Source organism: Centroberyx gerrardi, chromosome 4, assembly GCF_048128805.1.
Source record: "Centroberyx gerrardi isolate f3 chromosome 4, fCenGer3.hap1.cur.20231027, whole genome shotgun sequence".
NCBI lineage: Eukaryota > Metazoa > Chordata > Actinopteri > Beryciformes > Berycidae > Centroberyx > Centroberyx gerrardi.
The window spans coordinates 27,123,584-27,146,750 of NC_136000.1; the positions used below are offsets into that span (position 1 = coordinate 27,123,584).

General features: G+C 43.2%; 1 protein-coding gene across 3 annotated transcripts; it reads right to left on the minus strand.

Annotated features, from left to right (window-relative positions):
- Nucleotides 1–10,322: 10,322 nt before the first annotated feature.
- ca5a (carbonic anhydrase Va) lies at nt 10,323–23,071 on the minus strand. Of its 3 annotated transcripts, XR_013504347.1 has the most exons (8): nt 22,663–23,071; nt 18,190–18,387; nt 16,628–16,746; nt 12,977–13,072; nt 12,692–12,754; nt 11,325–11,483; nt 10,391–10,709; nt 10,323–10,344 (listed from the first exon to the last, which is right to left on the minus strand). XR_013504347.1 is itself a non-coding variant. In XM_078283028.1 (7 exons), exons 1-7 carry the CDS (start codon nt 22,802–22,804, stop codon nt 10,539–10,541), a joined length of 948 nt encoding a protein of 315 aa, XP_078139154.1. In that variant the 5' UTR covers nt 22,805–23,071; the 3' UTR covers nt 10,333–10,538. The 3 variants fall into 3 exon arrangements, 2 of the variants coding, with proteins under 2 accessions (XP_078139154.1, XP_078139155.1); XM_078283028.1 differs by having other exon boundaries at nt 10,333–10,709; XM_078283029.1 differs by lacking the exon at nt 22,663–23,071 and adding an exon at nt 18,529–18,691 and having other exon boundaries at nt 10,333–10,709.
- Nucleotides 23,072–23,167: the final 96 nt, after the last annotated feature.

The window sequence follows — 23,167 nt, forward strand, 5'->3', positions numbered from 1 at the left end:
TCTCTAGAATCTCGAATGATCATGTTGGATAGAGAAATGCTACTTAAAGGAATAAGAGCCAGGCAGAGAAAGGTAAAGTTTTGGCACTTTTTCTTTTTTATTGGATAGTTAACAGGAGAGAGGTGAGTATGACATGCGACAACCACAGAACTTGATAGAACGGTCCTTCCATTGTTTGCCATGGTAATTTGGCTAGTACAGAATAAAATGGCAATTATATGGAATGTAATGGGTTAATTGACAACACAAGTATGGGCATTGAGGCCGTAAAGTGTGTCACACTTTCTTGAGAACTGTGTAGATCTGCTGTATGAGTTCTTAGCAAACTGTCAAAACTCAACTGAAAGCTAACGTTAGCAACAAGGTTGACGTAGCTTTATCAAAGACTGTACTTCTCTCGCTAGCTCTTCTAGTCAACATTAGCATATTAGCAATACATGGCAACAAGGCGACGGAGAAGCTTTGGTCCTTGCTGCAAAACCTCTCAGCTCAGCGACTTGCTGTAAGTCGGTTTAAACGGAAGCTAGCCCAACGGTTCACATAAAAATGGCCGCCGCTCTGACCATCCTGGAACGTTGGTTTGAATGGGAATGACCGTTCTATCCATCAAGGGACTAATTCCACCACTGGGAAGCAAGAAGGGCCAAGAATCGAGGCCAGGTGGAGCAACAGCCAGGTCAGTGGAGAGAACGGGAGTGCGAAATGTCCCGTAGACATGTCCCACCAGACTGTCCCCACATGGGGACAGTCTGGTGTTTAATTAGGGCTGGACCATGGCCTGGAGACACGGGGACGCAACTCCCTTAGTAGCCTTGAATGCCGGGGCTGCCAGGGTTTTTGAATTTGGTACGAGTGTCGGAGGGTGGTGACATGGGAGCATTTGGGACAGAGGGACAAGGTGGGCTGCAATGTTCCGGACCAGACGAGTTATAGGGGTTGAAGAGAGTACACTGGGAGTCCACCCAGGAGGGAAGCACTCACACACTCACTGCAATATGACTCTTGCTGCATGTCCTTTCTGTCCTCCAATGTCTGCCTGTCTCATGTCTCACACACACACACAGACAGTGGGGGACCTCATATGAGCAAGAATGGTCTTCGTGCTCAGTAGCGGTGGGCTTTGAACGTCCCTCCGCTAGACACACACACAAACTTGAGATGCGTCTGTCCGGTATTCATCGGGTCACGACCCTTCAATACATATGGTACACACACACACACATCACACACACGCGTCCACAGACAGTCAATTTCCTGTGCTGAGACGAGGTGGACATGGTCAACGTGTAACGGGCAGATCCAGCCTAAAGGTGCACTCCGATATTGTCTCTGTCCGTCTGCCCTAAGCCTCAGGAATGCAGGACCTCGGTCTCAGGTGGAGCTGCAGATAAAGCGACACGAATACACCTTAATCCTTTAGTCCATCCTCCTCGGTTTATCTAACTCTGTCTGTCTGAGGCCCCCAGGAGCCATGGGAACAAATATAGGCCTACATCTTCACATTTTTTTAGTGACTTGGGGAGTGGGAGCTGGTATCAAAATGCTTGTTCAACTCCATGGTGTCATTCATTGCACCTATCATACATTTGGACAGTAAAAACCAGGCTCAGCTCTAAGTGGGAGACAATATGGGAGGTAAAAAGTCTTTGTTAGGTCAATTTGCTAAAGTACATGTGTCACTTTTGTGCAAATGCGTGAGTTCAAGTCCTGGTTCGCGTTGAGATGTTGCACTTCCCTCTGGCTGCGTTCGTTTTTCTTTTCAATGGATCTAGGTCTATCAACAAATGAAATGCGATGCGTGCACAGCTCTCCCGTCGTTTCTAAGAAAAAGAGAACTGGTTCACGGTGTGATGTTGCACTTGTCTCTGGCTGCATTCTCGTCTCTTTTCAGTGGATCTAGGTCATACAAATGAATGAAATACAGAGGTTGGACAATTGCCCAGCTCCTTTTCAGACAGCCACCTGAGCCAAGTATAAATCAGTGAAGATTTCAGATGCTTTTCGTAGCTCATACTCATCTCTTCTGTCTTTCTCAGCATGTTTTCAGATAGGACAGGAGACATAACACACTGGGAAAATTAACACTACATTTCCCATAAAGCCCATTTTTATCATATTGATTTGATTCAATTTATGCTCACACAATCGCAAGGATGAAATAGATTCCTGAAACTACTCCAGCTGATTACGTGATCACCCACCAGGATTTGCACAGAGGAGTGCAGACTTGCAGATTTCCCAGGGAACGCTTCGGTCATGGGAACATTTCCGTAAACAAAGAAGCGACACTGTAGTGCGGGTGTGGGAGCGGCCCTATCCTTTCACCGCTGCGGTAGCATCCACTCTGCTTCTCCCCCAAGGAATCTGCATGTAGGCTGATCACTGAAGACATCAAACACACACACATACACACACACACACACACACACACACACACACACACACACACACACACACACACAAACACATAAACAATGCAGGTCCACCTCACATTGTCCACAAAACACTTGGCAAGAAATCAAGGCGAGAGAGGAGTGCCTGCTTAGTAGAGTCGTTCTTGCTGATGTTTCTGACAAGTCTGAGCAATGCATGGGGAGTAATAGTAGTGATAGTAGTACTTGTATCTCTGCATTGTCTGCATAAAACAGAGTCACTTTGCTGGGTTCATTTTTGGATGTATCATTTAAATGTTTTTTTAATCCATCAGACAGAGTAGGCAAAGGAAATTAGATGATTAAGGTGCTGCTGATGATGAAATATCTTATTTTTGGAACCATAACCCTGCTTTATAGTGTTATTCATTTGCCAGATGAAAAAATAAATACTTTGTCTTTGGAGGAAGTGCAAGTTACTTGATGCAAAGTCCTATCCTCCGCATTCATGTGTATTTTTTAACTGCGCTGTATGATGTGCCTTCAGAACAATAGTGTTATAAAGATAGTGAAGAGTATTGAGGATGAATCATTGTCTGCGTTGCCATTCCAAGATTCTACTAAGACAGCAGTGCATGAGCCTGTTATAGCTATTAAATATTAGACTATACATTTTAGGCTATAATGCAGGCAATTCAAATGAATTCACCTGTCCATTACGAGTCCCCCATACATATTTACACTTTTTGTGTCCTTTTTGTGGCCATTGCGTAATCTATGAAACTTTATCGACTTGATCTTTACCTTTGTCGATTGGGAGTGTCTTGAAATTCCAGTGGGCGGAGAGTTTATTTTTCCAAAACTAGAAAGTGGGTTTTGAAAGCCATATATCTCAGCACCTGGTGAAGTAATAAATGAGTCTTTGGTAATAATCAACAACCCTATCAACCCCTGCAGGTATATTATGATCGTTTTGTGCTATTACTTGGTAGTCCCTTAAAATTAATGTCAGTTGTAAAACTTGCAGTATTTGAATGACATACACTTTTTGCCTATTAAACACACTGCACCGACATTTCTAATCTTCACCGCTTTGGACTCAACATCACAGCAAAAACGTGGATCGCACGGATTCCTCAAGCCCTTTGTCTGGGACAAAATATCTGAAACATCAAACACATCACAGAGGCTGAGGAGATCGAGACACGAGGAAGATGAGGAGGAAGAGCAGAGGGATGGAGGAAGAGCAGCTGGCCTGGAGTTCAGAGGGAGAAGGGCCTCTCGCTGTATGTTCCTGTTTACATCTCTGCCTGTATGGACGACTGGAGGGGCTCTGCGGCTGTTGATCTAAAATGATTCTCCTCCAACAGAGAACATGAGGAAGGCAGGAAGACGCGCTCCCTAATTGGAACCTGCTTTCTTCATCTGTCTTTGTTTCATCTCTCTGCTTCGTTGATGGCCAGAGAAACCAGGTGAGTGCGATGCGAACTTCAGAGGTTCTTCTGCAGATCTATGGAAATAGAATTAGTAGAAATCACATGCAGTAGGCCAAGTGTGGGTAAACAAGAAGATGAAGCAAGAGTACAAACCAAAGACACAGGTTTACACAGCGGAGATTGATCCAGACTAGACTCAGACAATCCGATAATGCTTTCCACCCATTTCCTCAGGGTGCAGTTCAACTTTGGCTTTGGAAAAAGTTACATATTAATCCTTTCATAACTCTTGCTTCAACCTTATTATTCCTTTGCAAATTCTCTTTGACTTCCACTGCGAACCTCAGTGTGCCGCAAAAACCTTCATTCTCCAAGAAGTAAACCTTTCAGAAATAGAGAGAAACTGGTTTCCTGCTGATGCCACACGTTTTCCATTTTCTAATGTGTAATAAAGAAGACAGAATTTCAGGACAGCAATGCCTTTCAGCAGAAAAAGGAGTTTGGACAGATTGAAAACTGTCTTCTTACTGGTTGAAAGAGTTGTGTTACCTGTTGTTCTCACTGTCAAACAGGGCAGCAAATGCAAAAAAAACAACTAAAAACTAAGGAATGTATTCAGTACCTTTTCAAGCATCCTTTACATCAAACATTACTATTGTTGTTTTTTTTCTGCAGTGTGATTTTAAACCTACAGTAAGGACAAAGCAGTTTGCACCAGAAAAAGTGCATCTGATTGCCCCATTTCATTGATTTCATCACTCTATCCCATGTGCTTCCCAACTTATTCACCTCATTTCATTCAGGGGTTGGAAATGTTCACACATTCACCTACTACAAAGCTACATGTGCATGCATAAAGTCACACACACACACTGGAGAGTTCAAAGCGTAGGGGTCTCCAGTCAGTCTGTCCAGACCCATACAATCAGGGGAAGCCCAGTAGAGACTGACTGGTTCGGCCTCTCTCCCCCGCAGCCAAGTACAATAAACACCGCCACAGGTCCGTTTGGATCTGCGGCTCTTTGGTTTGAATCAGGTGGAGAGCCAACTCAAACCCGCCCCGGGGTTACAGTGTATGAAAGAGAGTAAACACCCCACCCTCAGGACCCCAGGCCGCTGGGTGTGGCCCCCCAAACATCCCCTCTCTGTGTCAGGGGGCTTCAAAGGTGTCAGGGGGATGGGGTGGGGGAAGAGAGAGAGACAGAGAGAGAGAAGCAGTGAGCAGCAGCCTTTATTTTCAAACCTGTTCCTACCTAGGTTTGGATCTGGCTTGGGTCAGGTGGGCCTTCTGGAAGAACAATGGGGATCTATAAATTCCCTAGAAAGACCGGGACAGTTTGTACAGCAACACGTTTCTAAGAACTCACAACTCAATTTGCCATTAATCAAACACACACACACACCCTTCTCTTGCTTTGTGTGTCGCATACTTTCAGCTCAAAACTTGGTGTCTTGGTATGTGCTCCCTATCCTCTCCTCACCACTTCATTGGCTTGTGTGCTGAGCATTCCAATAATGCCTGGCTTTTGTTTATTTCCCACCATGCCCTCTCATGAGGCGGTACTATGCACCGAATAGAGTTAAGTTTGTGAAATGTTCCCTTCTGGTTCAGCTCTGGTCATAAATTCAAACCCATCCGCTTCTACAGCACCATGTGTTCCCCATGCCTGCCTGTCCTCACTGTGGTCTTACTCCATTCTTTGTTGTCACACAGCTTGTCCTTCCACTTGTGTTCAGAGCTACAGTAGAGCTCATGACAATGAAATGTTGTATAACAAAGCTGTACTCACCTTTACACAGCCATCATTATCTCACACTCACTTTCCTTCTCTACTTTCTTGGAGTCTTTTGCACCCAGTATAACTTTTCTAGGTTAAAATATCTCCAAATGGGGAAATACTACAAACACAAATACAAAAAACAAACACAGATATATATACTTTTCAAACCACTCATTACTTTAATGTTATACATTATGTATTCATATATCAGCTTCTTTTAAATCATCTTTACATCTTTACATCCATAGTATCTGATCAACACGCACATCGTTTGGTTGTTTTTAGCCTTCCCCTGAGGAGCAGGGGTCTCCGGGAGCAAAACACTTCCTGGTTGCACAGCTGGACGGGGCCAATAAGGAGCCATCCAGGTGGAGCAAGGCATGCTGGGAGGGGAGAGGGGCCTTGTAGAGCCCTGCAGGGCAGGAATGTTGGCTGCCCACTGATCAAATAAACAGCTAAAATATGCACTACATACAGCTTAGTGTACAGCATACATGACTACACATTCAACGAGCCTGGGGCACGCACCTGCTAAAACACCACACTGAACTAGAGAGGGCGAGGGGAGACGCACCAAGGGTGTAAAACATCATGACAACACCATTGTACAATACACTGTCTTTAGAAAGGTAGGAAAACTCCTATCAAAGATGCAAAAAATGGTGAGATTTGCAACTCCCGAAGGCATACTGTGATGCATAGAGATGGTGTAAAGAGATTTTTTCAGTTGTCGTCATCTCACTATTTTAAACATCTCTGAAGGAAGTTGCCACTGACTCCAGTTTTGAAAGAGATGGCAAAAGCAGACAGTTCTCCACAGATTGAACAGCACAGTGACATTGGACTACACTGGTATGCATTGGTAATGCATTCTGGCAAAAATAAGGTGTAAAAAAAAAGAAAGAAATAACATAACATTAGTTAACATAACTTAACATTAGTAAAATACCATGAAACATGATGAAGGCAGGTCATGGTGCGTAACTCGAATACATCAATAAAACACTATTGTACAATGTGAAGGCAGTACTGGGTCCCTTGTCTCCAAGTTATGATACGTTTAACACCAACGCTCTTCTGCATCATCCCGAAAAAACAAAAAACACCACACAAGCAACATTCCCAAAAGGGTTATTGATGAACATGAGGGTGAACATTCCCCAAACCACAATCTTAAAAAGCACATGAAAAAAAAAATGCAGCTTTTCATAACTTGCCGCCCGTCCCATGTGGCCCCTTCAGTGTTTATCTAGTGCGTCTACAGGCTTCACAACGAATTAACATCACACCAACGGCTTCAATGCATATCACTTAGCAGCAGCACCAGTCTTTTCAATACGTAGCCAGTTAGCGTTGTCTATTCAATGCGCGGCTTCATGCTGGGCCTCAGCTAATGGAAGACCTACTGGTGGGCCACTGGGGAGATGGAGAGGGGTGTAAAGGGTGTGTGTGTGTGCAGGGGAGGGGAGGGACGGCTCTTTCAAAAAGGGGGGGGGGGGGGGGCAGTTTGGACAGTTGCATTGTTACTGAAGGATTATGAGGACAACCGTAACCTCAACTCAACAGTGCACCAATAGAGGCAAGTAGATAATGTATCATCGGCCGAATCCAGACACACTCTTTGATGTGGTTTCCTGTCTTTTAGTGCAATATTTTTTTGTGACAAGAAACACATTTCAGAAACGAAATATGTAATTCCATATCAAAGTGTGTGTGTCCGGATATGGCTACTGTTACATTTACAGCTTTCTCTCCCCTCCTTCTCTTCCTTTCCCCTTCTCTCTTTATCTAGTTCATCCCACCCCAGCTGAACAGAACAGGCAAAAGCAAACAGCAAACGTCCCTCTTTTCTACCTGTCAGTCTCTGTTTTGCCCTTTGCTTCTCTTCATGTCTAGATCACCAGCTCATTCTCTCACTCATGCTCTCTCTGCCTCTCTCTGTCTTTGTCTCACATCTCTCTTTCTCTCTCTCTCTCTCTCTCTCTCTCTCTCTCTCTCAGTGAGGCGCACCCAGTGCACCACAAGCAGGCCCGAGCAGGCAGATTGCCAGACTTGTTTTGCATGATGCAAGGTTGCATGGACTTGCTTTTGACATCATCATGCAATGCATTGAGGGAACTTCTTTAGTTCTGTTATAATAAATTCAAAATAGTCCTTTTGCATCAATTCTGGAGAAAGTAAAAAAACAAACAAACATGGAGGAATGCTTGATTTACCTTAGTTTACCAGGTGAGGCTTTCACCTTTAAGGCTGTCAAAGCTCTGGATATGGTAAATCAAGTACACCTTAAGTAGCTCAGATGGTGGAAGCCATTATAAATATATCTTTTAGACATTGGCGAGATTGTGCTGACAAGCAAGTTGATACATGAAGCTATTACAGTTAGTTGGTCCCACAGTGTCGCCTGTCTATCTAGCTCCCTTCCCAAACTCTCCTCCCCATATTATTATGTGTCCACCACTGCTATTTGTGGTCGTGACATTTGTGCATTTTGACATTATTCCAAAAAAAATTAAAAAATTTAAAAAAAAGGTAAAACCAGTTTAGGTCAGTTCAGAGATTATACATTACAGTACACCAATATTTCTCACTTTTCAAACTCAATTCCCACACCAAGAGAGCGAAGAACCACTTGATTTGTCCTATCCTGTTGCTCTGATCAATCTCCAAAATATCTGCAACAGATGACAGCACAGAAAACTGACAAAACCAGACAGACGTGAGCCAGACTAATGATGATAGCGACTCCCTATCAACAGCATCTCGATTCTATCAGTCGACCTGGCAGCCTATTGGAAAGTTACAGCGGCGAGGATGGTCGAGTTAGTTCCATTCCAGTGGTCCTGAGCTGATTGGCTGAGGCACAGTGGTTTGCTGTGGAAGGAGCTCTGCTGTGGCCAAAGGCTTTACTGCACTGACTACATTTACTTCATTCAAATTCAGTTTAATGAGCTGAAGATAAAAGAGTAAATGTCACTTGTCTTGTCTGAATCTTATGTTAAGCCAAAGCATGCCGCTGTACCGGTAGTGTTCAGAACCACTGTGCTCAAGTCATAGCTTGATGGAATTACAGTGGAACGGAGCTGCGTCTCATACTAAGATGCGTTACAGAAACTTTGCCAGTGGCAGTGAGTCACACACAGAAGATTCAAGGCACTGTGGTCATGGTACCTAGACTACTGTAAGACTGCGTCATGGAAGAGAACCGGTCACGTCAATCAGAATATTGTTCAAATAAATGCATGTGCTACAATAACCTGGCATACTTGTGCATATTAGTAACATATTTAATGTAACCGGGGCTCTGTAGAGTTCCCTTTGAAACTCTACAGCGAGCATTTGGAGGTTTGAATGTTGAGCAACTTTGAAGTTTGAAGTTCCAGACTGCAGCACACAAGCTGCATCCACTCAACCGATCGGAGAAAAGCCGTTACAAGGGAGTTAAAGAAAAAAATATTCTCTACCCTTGTCTGACTGCCAGATGTATATACTCTCTTAAATTCTTAGTAACAGATTAAGAAGTACATTCTATTCATCTTAATAAACTATAGATGACAATAACAATAATTAACACACCCAACAACCAACAATAAATGATTTTAAAAGCTAAATGACACCATGGTAGTAAAACAACCTATGATATTTGATATATATTTACTCTACTGGAGAGGCACACTCCCCAGTCGGTAAATCAGTCAGTTTTAAATCTCCTGGGCGTTGTGCAGTAAACTGGCAACTCCAACCTCCATATATGGATATAAAAGTCAGACTCTGCTGTAGTACCGACTATGGCCAGCACACGGTGCTGCTTCTATTCTCTGTATAGAGTTGCAGGTCAAAACTCATGTACAGTAACTGAATAAACTGTGACTGCTGTAGGAGGCATAAGGGCCGATTCACATGCAGCGCTCTAAAACGCTTGGAAAACACGAGGCGCGCTGAGTGGACAGTGAACACCGAACGTTTATCAAGTGCGCTTGGACGGTTGCGCTACGGGTGCGCCTGGCGTTGCCAAGCAACCAAAGACAACAACTTGTTAGTAGTTATCTGGAATAATGGATAACCATCGCAGTAAAACTGTCGTAGTAGCTTTACTTCTTGATCTACATGTGGAGCAGGAAGATCTCGCCATGAATACATCCCTCTCTCTTTCGCTTTCAGGCTATGTGACATGCGGTGCGCTTGCGGAGTTCCAAAAAGTTGAGATGTTTTATCTCAGTTCGCCATGGTCGCGGTCAAAAAAAGGCGTGTCGCAACGCATGCGTGTCGCGACCGCATCGGCCTCGCGTTTGCGCACGTCTGCCGCGCACCCCCATTGAAATGAATGGATTTGAGCGCGCAAAAGACGCCGCATGTGAACCCGCCCTAATAAATACGATCAACGTTAATAAAATGAGTAAAAACAACATAATTTCCCCACAACAATCACCACCATTATCCCTTATTGGTTGAAAGAGAAACAACTGATCTGCCTTTTGGTGAAGAGTAAAACCATTCAGAAGAGAAAGAGAAAAAAAACCTGAACTACCCCAGGAGTTTCAAGAACTTTCTGTCTGTCTTTGTGACTCTCCTACATACACCATGTAAAACGTTTTTTGTTCTGTAAAAAAAGAAACTTATTCACCCTATAAAAGAGCAGAACAGAGTAAACGGAAGTTCTTCGGAGGCTGCTTCGTCACGCTAAAGGAGTTTATACTTTAAAAGTCCTGCTAATGAGGTGAATCTAAAACCAAGGCTGCGGCGTCATGATTTTTCCTCAGCAGTGAGGGGAAAAAAATTAAAATCAGTCCAGCAGACGGACAGAGTAAGACTAAATCCCCCTCCCTCCCCAGCACCGGGATCCCCCAGGGTTGAGTGTTTTGGTACAGTCAGTGTGTGTAATGGTGGTCATTGTGTGTGTGTGTGTGTGAGAGTGTGTGTGTGAGTGTGTGTGGGGGGTCCGGCAGGGGTCAGTGGGTGTGGTGGTCGCCCTCGGCCGACGGCGCCCCCTGCAGGAAGGGCGTGAAGGAGGAGCGGACGGTGCGACCCCGGAGAGGCTGCTGCACGCGGAAGTTGTTCACCATGCTCTTCTGCACTTCCTCCTCCGCCGAGGTGAACAGGAGGCTCCGGAAGACCGCCAGCTGAGGGGAGAGAGAGGGAGGGAGAGAGGGAGAGAGAGACAGAATCACTTTCTGCTCTCTACAGTACTGACATGTACAGTACTTCATATCTTGTGCAATCCAGTTGGCGGTGAGAGCAGAGATTCTCGCTTCTGTCACGCTACCGAACACGCAGAAATGTTGTCATGCTAGTTTGGCTATTCTTTTTGACATGATTCCACATTGTTGCGGTGGAGCCATGCTTCCTCACACTGAACAGGATTGACCTTTACTTTCCTGACGTTGCCCTCGCTCTGCTTTGTGTGGTTTGATAATGATATAATTTCTACTTAAATACTCTAAAGCAACTAGCAGAGGATGAGAACAAAACAATGCCCAGGAGAAGGTGGAGGTTTTTTAAATGACACCAGAAGCCCTCTAGTGGCTCGTCTAGCTACAGCTCTTATTCAGCTGTTTGAGCTCTGAACTATATTTATTTACATCCTGTTAAAATTACTTTAATGACGTATCTCAGTATGTAAAAAAAATGTTAACAGCCAAATTAAAAATGTCAACATTGATCCCTGTGAAGAAATATTCAAATATTTGCTTTTTATGTCCCATCCCTAACACACACACACACACACACACACACACCTGGTCGTGGCTGACTTCTATGTGCTGCTTCATGACGATCCAGGTGACGGCCTCTGTCAGAGGAGGCGTGGTCAGAGAGCCGTGGTACGTCCAGTAGTCATCAATGTTGGCGGGCAACAGACAGGCAGGGTCAAACCTGGTAAACTCTACTACACTGTCCTACAGACAGACAGAGGAAGACAGACACACACAGACGCAAAACATGGTCAGGTTAGCTTGTATGTTCAATTGTCATCAATGTTCTGAGCAAGAGACAAGTGGGATCACTGCAGAAACACACAAATTCATCCAAGCAGTCAGGCATGTAACCACACACAGGCAGACAAGAAGACACCAAAGATTCTTAAAATATGAGTCAATATGAGTAAAATATGAGTCAGTCCCCACATGACAAATGTTCTAGTATGTTTTCATTATATATGTGCTCAAATAGAGATCTGTGCAGAACAACTACAGTAGCATTGCGCCATAGACAAAAACATAATAAGAGGGAGAAAAAAAAATCAAAACACCAACACACTATAATCTACTATCAAAACACTACAGACACTAGGTCAATCCTTATCTTGGCAATAAAATGTCACAGTTGAGTAATGCACACTACTATTGCCAGGTATTATTAGTGATAAGCAGTGATGTAGTAGTAAATAAAAAGGATGGTAAACTATGACTTCTAGTTAGACATTATCAAAAGGCAAACAACCAGCAAGATACACAAAAATCAATATTATTTTCAGAAAATAATTCAATTCTGTTTTATACCTTTATGTAACTTCCATCAGTTTGATAGCAGTTACTATGATATGTGCTATGAATTTACACCATAAAAGATTTATATCAGCCTAAAAAGATGGGTAAAGTGAGTTTAAGTGGGTTTACCCACCACTAAGCTGTCTGTAAAACTCATGCCTGTGAGTGGGGTCTGTCTGATCCAGTCTGTACTTTCTGGATTGGACCCCTAGAGGGAGTCAGCTACCCTACAATAAAGTGCAGTAACCATTACTGATTTTTTTTTTAAAGCCTTCAGATGAAGAATCACCAGTCTGTTTTCCCATTTCTGAAGGATTAACATACTTGGTCACTGGTCTGATGAATTCATTTGGAGTTTCTCGACTCTGGATGGCTGCACATTTCCAATTTCCAAATCTATCTCACATTTTAACTCTGGCTTTCTCCAACTCCTATCCACCATCCCATTCTGAGTTCTTGGTGTCTCTCTTTTGGCCTCACACCATCACAAGGGGCTTGCTATAGTTGCAAAGAGCATTTGCTAACTCAGCACAGGCCACAGTGCAGGCCTGACACACCACCCAAAAAAGGCAACAATGTGTGGGGGGGACTGTGTGTGACGGTGTGTGTCTACTAACCTTGTGTCTGACTGCAGGCAGGGCGTCCACCAGTTTCTGCAGCCCCTCATGTCTCTTTCCCACCTAAACAAGGATTAGACATGAAACTGGATTACTTACTAAAATAAAAGTATATGTGTGTGACTCAAAGTTTCCCCTGTACATGCTCTTGGTGAAGTGGAAAGGCCTCATTCAGGCCAAAATTCTCAGTTAGAGAATGAAAAGAACTTGTATTTCACTAGGTGGCAGCTCTTCCAGCCGCAGAAACCCTGGTGTGTGTGTGTGTGTGTGTGTGTGTGTGTGTACCTTAAGGAAGACTCCAATAACAGCCAGTCCGTTGTCCTCCATCACTGCCTCCTCAAACAGACTGTACTTCTCTGAGTTCCAGTGGACCAGGTGGAGCTGAGAACACACAGAGTATACAGACAATCCATGAGTTTATGTGTATATGTGCACGTGTGTGTGTGTGTGTGTGTATGTGTGTGCTTGCATACAGGAATCTCTCTTCTTCAGTCTCTCTAACCCATAACCTTGATCTTTCTAACCTTGATCCTTGCTCCTTCTACTCCTTGCCTTCTTGTTCTTCTCTTAGAGAACAAAGCTTTAATGTTAAAAACCAAATGTGTTTCAGCTGTAATAGCCTTCATCAAGGTTACAGACTATGAATGCAATTCTGTAATCCTGATGAAGGCTGTTACAGCTGAAACGCATTCATTTTTAACATTAAAGCTTTGTCTATTCTCTAAGAGTAGATTAATTATTTCGCTTTCATTCATGCATCAGGTTACAGCAGATGTGTTGTCCCGAGACTTTACATAAACGGAAAAATAATCCCTTTGTCCCTGATGAAAGTGGGATGCTGAAAGGGTTCGGCAATTTCGGCTTCATGCTTTTAAACACACACACACACACACACACACACACACACACACACACACACACACACACACACACACACACACACACACACAGATCCTCTTTCACTCTGCTGGGATCACAGGTCAGGTGATGTGAACCCTCATAACCCTGGAAATACAAACTGATCACAGCTTCACTGCTATCATTTACAGTCACACTGGCTGACCAACCCCACAAAGTTTTCACATATGAGACCTTCCACCAAGCTGTATCAAATTCATTCAACTGAGTCAATGGGTCAAGGAAGGTACAGATGAAGCTTACAACAGTTTCAACGTTACTTACTATTCCAGGTTTTAATGTTGACTATATATTTGACTATTATTTTAAACAACCTTCTCAGGAGCCTTGTACATGGAACAGGCATGACAGGAACTCATTCAACAGCCTAATGCAAGGAACAGACACCAGACATTTTACATGACATTCTGGGGGTTGGACATTTGAGATTTTTCTTTACGTGATCAATGAAAAAGGTCTTCCGCAAACTTAGATATGGTGGCTTTAAGCTCCATTGACTTGCACCATTGCTGAAAGATTGAGACAAATTGTGCCTCTACAGCACCTCAATAACCAAAACACTGAACAATTCTCCAACTTGCTGTTACACCAAAAGACATCATTCCTATCACTTCAATTGTAAGTTTTAAATTTTAAGATAGATTTCCTGCAAACATACCCTTAGGATTTGTAATCAGGGCTCTATCTCTGTTAGTTTCATAGTTATGGTTAAAAAAACAATAATCATATAATTAATCTAATCATCTAATCTAATTAAATGGTCTTGATCTAATCATCTATTTAAGAAATCACCAAAATCTAATCAATTGTTCCTTGGCCCAAGGCCTATCTGTCCACCAAACTTCCACCTCAGCAGAGGTAACAAGTCACACAGGCTTTCAGCCACAGTTTAAACAATTCAATGGCCCTACCCACACTTATATATATTGCATCAGTCGCATTTCTCAAAGCCAGATGAAAAACTGGAGATCACAACAAAAATAGATTGGGTATAGCGTAGTTGTGATTAGTACACTGAGGTTTATACATTGCCATCATTTAGGCCTAATATTATATCAGGTCTGATCATTTGTACATAGCCACCTACAGAAAGCTATATGCTTGCAAACACACACAAGCACACTCGTTTACATGCAGAGATGGAACAAAGTTGTCAGTCAGGACTGTAACTTGATCCTCTACACACACACACACACACACACACACACACACACACACACACACACGCACACACACAAAGCGTTGAGTGATGAGAACCATGACTTGGGCACATTCCCAGTATCACCAACAAGGGCTTGATATAGGGTGTGTGCACACATACGCGCACACACACACACACACACACACACACACACACACACACACACACACACACACACACACACCACCAGTGGAACTTGTTACGTAAGAGTGCTGAAGTGAATGGAACAACATGAAAATAGACCTGCTGTGGTCAAGTGTGAGGCAGGTGGGACCAGGGAGGACAGACAGTAACAGTCTCATAATCCCACCAGCTGACTGACAAACAGGAGAGCTTTATGGTACAACAGACCCCTGAGGTGTTGACATAAAAGTGACAACCAGAGAAAATGCGGATTATGCAGTTGGGGTTAAGAAAAACCTAAAGGGCTTCTATGAAAGATGATAAAAATACAAGAGAATTAAATGTTATGGTTATAGTTATATAAGCCGTAGATACATGCCTGATACAAAGAGCCTATATATACATTAGAGGAGGGGTAAATCCTAATGTAGACACAGTATGATAAAGCCAGTCTGGCACCATAGTATTATATCAATAGCATCAACTATCAGTATTTTTCCAGGCATTTCAAGGGTGACACATGAACAGAAGAAAAAGGTCTGTTACACAAAGCCAGCATTTACACTGTTTAAATGGTGCAATAGGGGATGTGATTCATTTTCATTCATTCATTACTTCCTCCATATTTCTTCTTTTAACCCTTATGTGACCAGTAAAGTTGACTAAGGAAACATTTGACTTTACAGCAATGGTCTGGTGGGAGTAGTTGCAAACAACTGCAAAGTCATTCTGGTTTTGTCCGTCTCTGTATTACCTGCCCTCTGATATAATAAATAACATCATATCTGTTCTGACTTTTTCATTCACATGCTTGGCACACACAATAACACACATGCCTGCTGAACATGTGACTCTGCACCGCCTCTGTGCTCAACATGCTACAGTGATCCAGTGACAGGTGTGTCAGTGTCTCTTCTTAAAGGAACAACAGAGGGTGTGTACAAGAAAGTGTATGATGCCAGGATGCTGGTGTTACAGGTATGGGGTGTTTCTACAGTCCTGTAAATGCCTGTATTGAACCTAATGCTGTTTTGAACGTTATTAATTATGTTGTTTACCACACTGGTGCTCCTATGTAGCTCTATACGTAGAGCATGGCGTTGCTGGGGTTAGGGGTCCCCCTGTACTAAAGATGTATAAGCTCATGGTACTTTGGATAAAAGCATCCACCAAATGGTATATGATGTTATTATTACATTATTATAAAGAGAAAGGGCTACTCTACCCTCTGTCCACCTTGTTTACTAGTCCAAATGCATTCTGTTACTATTAGTTGTATCACATGAAAGGGGGAAGGTAAAAGAGAGGAACGTCACCAAGCCAAACTTCAGCCATACTAAAATTATTTGACCCATGAATGAATGGTCCAGTATTTCCCAGAGTTAAAACCATCTTCTTATTTACAGTATATATTTTATATAGGAACATGCCTTGAAGATCTAGAAGGCTGAAATGCTTCAGCAGCTCATTTCACTTCCACACTGTTCTTGACAAAATTTCACTGAGACAGACTTTTTTCATCCTCATGATAATTGATTTCTGGAAAAGCTCAGCCTCACTGCACAAATTGTTCAGGTACAGTGGCTTCCTTTTCTACCCCTTTCATGTTTTGCTTTACAGTATTATAAACATATTTCCTATTTTTTGGTATATTCTCATATTGCTAATATTTTTCCTTATGCCTTATATCCCACCTCTGCAGGGAACAGCCTCCTGTCCACGGTGTGCTCCGACCCCCAGGCGTTGCTCTCACCCCAGTGGAAGTGGAACTGGCACAGCCTGAATTTGTCTTCCAGGGGGCCTCCTTTTAGCGCTGCACCAGGAAGTGAGAGGACAGAAACGTGTGTATCAGTAAATCATACAATGGGACTGTCACAAATTTCACAATCCTAACACAAGAGTAGAGGTTAAGCAGGTTAAAATAATATTTCACATAGGGTGCAATTTGTATCTGTGATGGAAGGTGCGCACATGTAACCACAGTGACACATTCACCCTCAACACCTGCCTGTGACATTAAAACAAAGTTTCCATGCAAGCCCTCCTTTATAGATGATCACACAAATGGACAGTTACATCGGATCGCATCTGTAACTGTTTAATCTTTGGTCCGGTACAATAATCTACCCAAGGGAGGAAATGTTGACGCACAGGACGTCTGCTAAGAAACAGGCTGTTCAGACAGTAACACTGACCTAGAAACTTCTGCAAAACATTGAGAGACTACAAACATAAACCGCTGGCTTTTACAGACCCTATAAACCATTTACTCAGAGGATTATCAATGCCCAGTATACCACCAACAGATAAAGAGGGGTTATTGGAACATGTTATCAACGAGAGATGAAATGTGCTGTTTTGTTTGGTCAGGAACATCAGTTATAACCCAGTGTCAACATCACCCCACTACTAGCTTTGTTTATGCCACTATTATAAAAAAGTACTATTCTAAATATTTCACTAGCATAAACCATCAACCAAACTAAAATTATGTGATAGCTAAAAAAAGTATTTAATGTCTTTTGAAGCTCTTAAACATTTCTTTTGCAATGTTTCCCACTTTAGTAAAACAGACCTATAATTGGAGTTATAATGGGTTAGGAAAGTTACACAGCTCTTTAGTCTTTTAGTGCAGTTCGATAATTATACCTGTATTGAATAAAATGACTAACACTCTAAAAACAGTCTATAGTTTTTGAGGTCAGATGAGGCACGCGAGTCACATGATAGTCACGCGTTCCACGTGGCCACTGTGGTTTTTATCAACGGGTTGCAGTGTAGCATTGATTACTGGATTTGCCTATAGACCAAGGGCTATTTAGAGGAGGTTGAAGGAAGGGGTAATTCCTTTGGGCAGAACAAAACATGAAACTAATTCCCTTAGTTAAGATTTCTCTTGGTTAAGAAATCCCTCAAGATTTAAGGGGAAACAACAACTGGCTTGCTCTCAATTCCCCTTGTTAACTGTCAGCAAGCTGCCCTCTGTCTACAGTGTAGCATTAAGTAATGTGAAATGGGCAATAAAATAAAAAGTGAATGAAAGAAAGAGTTTCCAAAGGGGAAATTAATGGTGGGATTGAGGGGGATGGCAACCCCTTGTTAAAGTTACACTCACCTTCCCTTGCAACCCTTACAGATTTTAGGAAAATGTATAGGGAAACAAAACAGCAATTTACTAGCACTGCTTTTATTAATTTCAATCAACCCCACACTGGTCATATATACTGCTTGCATGAAGGCACAATGCATTACTTACTGGATTTGTCTGTAGTGTCGTCGTACTCGACCAGGAAGGAGTAACCGTTGTTCCAGATTTGTTGGCAGGTCTGCGGGTCGTAGTCGGTGGTCAGAGGCTTCAGCTGCGGGTCAAAGACGCTCTTTCGCACCACGATATCAATGGGAGACTGACGGTCACCTCCCGGCACCGCGAGGGGTCCCTGCCACATGGGATGCACTGGAAGAGAGAGGAGGGGAGAGAAGAGAAGAGAAGAGAAGAGTGGTAAATTAAAGAGAAAAGTAGAGGTGATTTTAAAATTTCAATAGCCTACGAACAGCTGACAAGAAAGTTAGAGAGAAAAAAAATGCTGACACCTACAGTTTATGCCGCACTCTCCTGCTCCATGCATATTTAGACAATCCATATTGAAAAAAATGAATGTTGCCTCTTAAAAAAAAACTATAAAATTCAAACACTACACAGTGACAGTGCTAGTGATCTCTCAGAAATGCATGCAGCCTCCTTCTCCTTCCTTGAGCCCGTTTGAAGGAAATGAAAGAAGCGGAGCAAGTGAGCAATATACTTCCTTCTAGTCCTCTTCTTTTTTTCCAAAAAGGAAATTACAAAATACTAGAGAGACGTGGGCTGGCTGTACAGAAAGTGACACGCGGAATGTCCTGGCACGCCCCCAGCTCAACTCCACAGCGGGGGAGAATCAGAGCAGGACCTGTGCCCGGTCAAACAACAAACCCAGGCCAACGGCTGTCAATGGAGCGGCCCTCTAATTACTCAAACCTCTGCTCTCTTTCCCTACCTCATCTCTTTCTTCTCATTTGCCCTTCACTCTTGAAATCCACCCAATGAACAAAAACATTCAGGCCACGACACTTAAAATAAAATCCTCCCGTTAACTCTCCGGTCAGTGCTGAGAAAGGTCTTAAAAAACCGGGTCAGTTTACAGCATTGTTTTCCCCTCTGTTCACACAACACAAGCCTTCTCTTGTGTTGCGTGTATTCTAGTCCGCAATCTTCAGGAAAATCTTTAACTTAACCCGTCGTGAATCGGTGTCAGCTGCACAAAAGCAGCTCAGTCTACTCTACCGTTTTGCTCTCTATTCATCCAGCACAGGGCTTGTGATTTCTGCTGAGAGCTCAGCTGAACAGGTCTGACTGGGAAACGACCTTCATCTTCATCGGATTTCACTAGACTCCTCCACAGGGAGTTGGTCACCTGGCTCTGTGTTATTGGACAGACGCACAATAAGCATTCACACACATTAACTGGCCGATTGTCAACGGCGAGGCAGCAGGCTGTTCTGATTTAGCAGTCAAGTGCCGTGTCACTCCCACAATGCGACTCCTCGTTCCTTAAGGAGTCACATGATTGCGAGACGTCTTGAATCAGAAAATGACAGGCTGTATCTGAAGACAAGAGCCATAAAAAAACAGTTAAGTCTTCTATATTAACAGTCACAAGCAGTCTACTGTCTGCATGAGAAACATGCATGAATACTAGTTGGATGGCCTACTGGCTGAATGACTGTCCTCTAACTGAAAGGTCACAGGTTTGATTCCCTGTCCTGCCTAAGTGTCCTTATGTCACTCAGGATAACTTAGTCAGCTAAATGCCTAAAATATTAATGTAGTTTTCTCCAAAAATCAGTATCCCACTTTACCAAGCCAGTTTTCCTGTTAAAACGATGGAGGTAGGCCTGCCTGCTTCATGGAAATACAGAAATGCATCACTTCCCTGTGAGTCAGGTGTTTTTACCTGAAGTGTGGGGAAAGCAACAATGTCTCGGGGGCAGGAAAAATAACAAGTACATACAGTGTGCAGTGCTGCCACAGGGACACATCAACAGGCAGGCAGACGGACTGACAGGCAAACAGGCAGTCAGACCGACAAGAAACTTAATTTAAAGCAAGCATTCAACTTTACAGCAAAACCAAAAACCCTTTCATGGAGCCTTAGTTAGACGGGCTCCTGTACAACAAGCTTGTTAAAGTTAAATATGAACTCTATTTATTGTCTTGGGTGAACATAAAAGCTCTGGAGCACTGAACCGTTCCTCCACCTCCAACGGTTACTCTCACGTTGACTGTGTGGTTCAGGCTGGCAGAGGATGAACAAGACAAGGCCCGCGCGTGTGTGTGTGTGTGTGTGTGTGTGTGTGTGTGTGTATGTGTGTGCGTGTGTGTGTGCATGCGTGTGTGTTATGGGGTGTGGAGGGGAAGTTATTGTGACTCGTCAGACAAGCTTGGGTGTCTCTAACATTCAGTGGGCACAACAGAATAAGGAAATGAATCATACCGGTGGTTTTAAAGTCTACCATTCATAAGGAATTAATGCTCTTTCAGCAGCACGCAACATGCTCATCACGACTGCATATGCATCCTATAACCGCATCCCCCTTTTTTGGTTTGTAAGTGTTTTGTTGTTGTGTTTATAGATCTGTGTACTTCTACTGTTCTTCTATGTTCTATGCAATTTCAATAATGTAAATGGGGAAAAAAGGTAAGATGCTATTAGGGCTGAAACGATTCCTCGAGAAACTCGAGTAACTCGATTACTAAAAATCATCGATGCAAATTCTTTGCATCGAAGCTTCGTTTAATCCATATAACTATATACACACTCAGTGTTTCGCACGGATGATTATTACTGTTGCACAACGCGCTGGAGAAAGAGAGAGAAAATAGCGAGGGGCGAAGAGAAGAGACAGGCCAGAGAAAACGACAGAAAGTGTCCAAAGTTTCGGATCCAGTGTTGCCAACTTGGCGACTTTGTCGCTAGACTTAGCGACTTTTCAGACCCCCCTGGCGACTTTATTTCTCAAAAGCGACTAGCGACAAATCTGCCGACTTTTTCTGACCATGGGAAGCAATGTTAATGTGTTGAATCCCAAAGCATTTGGCAATAAATTGGTTCGGCTGATGCCGGTTTTCTCTACTTGCTTGTCTAATCCAGAGAGGTCTGACGGTCACAGCGCTTCCCACACACAGTGTAGCTCCTTCCCTCCGCTGAGAGCAGGGACTGTAGGATAGGGTCCACTTGTAATTGCTACCGGCGTACGCCGAAACTGGCCGGGTGGGCGGAGTCAGCACTTGATATTAAAACGGGATGAGATGAAGGCTAGTAAAGAATGCACGTTAATTATGGCTATATGTAATGGCTAGTTAAGAACGTAAATCAATATGGTGGCTAGTTATGATGTCCCTAAGTTAGCTAAGTTTTGCTCAAGAAAATAACCACAGAAAATAAAATGCTGCAGTCAATTTGTGAAAGCCTGAGCTTCATTCATGTTATTATTATGAGTCACACACATACACACACACACACACACACACACACCTACTCCCCTCACAGTGATGCATAAAATACCCCAGAAAGCAAAATATCAGGTGGTGTAAGTAGCAATTGGAGCCTAAAATGCACCAGTCCAATACAGCAGGTATATTCAGTTTAGTTTGATTGCAGTGAGTAGGGTCAGCAGGTGTAGGGCAACCCTTCAACATAGTAAATAAATGTACATTAGCCAGTCTTATGAACTTGTATGATATTTAGGCCTAGTAATAAATATCAATAATAATTATTATTTCACCTCGTTTTCAGTAAATCACAGTGTCGTATGGACAGCTTCGTGCGGACAGCTTTTCTCTTTTGTATATTTACTATTGCTCTTTAATAAAGCAAAAGTATTTCTTATCCGATTACTCGATGGGATAATCGGTAGAATACTCGATTACTAAAATAATCGATAGCTGCAGCCCTAGATGCTATAGACCAAATTACATTTAATTTACACCTACCAAATGTGCTATCCTTGTGCTAGCAATAGGCCCATGCAGAGCACACATTATTCAGGATATTCTCAACTGACAGGCTATACCTTAGGGGTGTAAAATAGACGATGAAGGCATAAATAGTGAAAGTGAGGGTAAAACAGGAAAACAGAAATGTCCCTAATGTCCCTATGTGAGCTGTGCATCTGAAAACAATGACATCCTTAATGAAAATGAAAATAACATCTACCTAGACACCTTCACATACAGGCCACTATGTAGGCCAAAGGGCCTGCTAGCCCTTGTGAGCCAGTGGTCCGGAATATAAACACTATAGACTATACAGCTGTAATGAAACCCTGGACCCGGGAGTCTGTGTCAACATCATCTGGGTCCATTAAGTCACGTTTGACCCAGATCCAGTGACGAGCAGAGTCCAGTCCAGGCTTTCCGAGGCTCTTCCAGCACGTTTTGAGATGAAAACAAAGTGACCATTTATTGATAGTGTGTGACCGACAATGAAAGGGTTTTAGAGGCACATGAAAGCCTGCTGTACTGACCCAAAACCAAACCACTGACATACACTGCCCAGTATCGTTTATGCGCGAGACCAAATGAGTCCTTTGAAGCAGTGATAATGAAAGGGGCGCAGCAGTTTTTAAAATGCTGGCGAAAATAATCCCTGCGTTACTTGCTAAATCGACCATTTATGGCTTCAACAGTACTTACTCTGCGACAGCACATATTTGCTTGAACATGCCGTGAGGTTGCATCTTCTGACGGGGATTAGCCGGTGACTCTTGGCTTGTCTGGCGAGCTGTCGATGAAGCTGGGAAGCCAGAGGTCTAACTATCGATGACAAAGTCACCATATTGATCAAGCTAGCGTTACCAGCTTCGCGACGGCGGCAAGGGGAGACGTTCAAGAAGCTCCTTTATCGTCTTTCGTCGTGTTGTTTTACTTGTAAGTCTCCCTTCAACTCCGCAAAACTTGCTGCCAGTGTAGAGCCTCAAAACAAAACTATCGCTTGACTGCTCTTCTTCTCTGTCTCTGCCCTCCTACCGTTTGACTGGAGGCGGGGGAAAGAGGGCAGGCTTTCCGTTTACAGACGTTCAAAATATGACCGCAGAAGTCAACGACCGCTTCCCCGGCATCTGTAACGTCAATTCAACCCGGTTGAGACGCGTCGTCGCTTGTCTAAACCCTCCATGAATGATAAGGTAAGGCCTGTCAA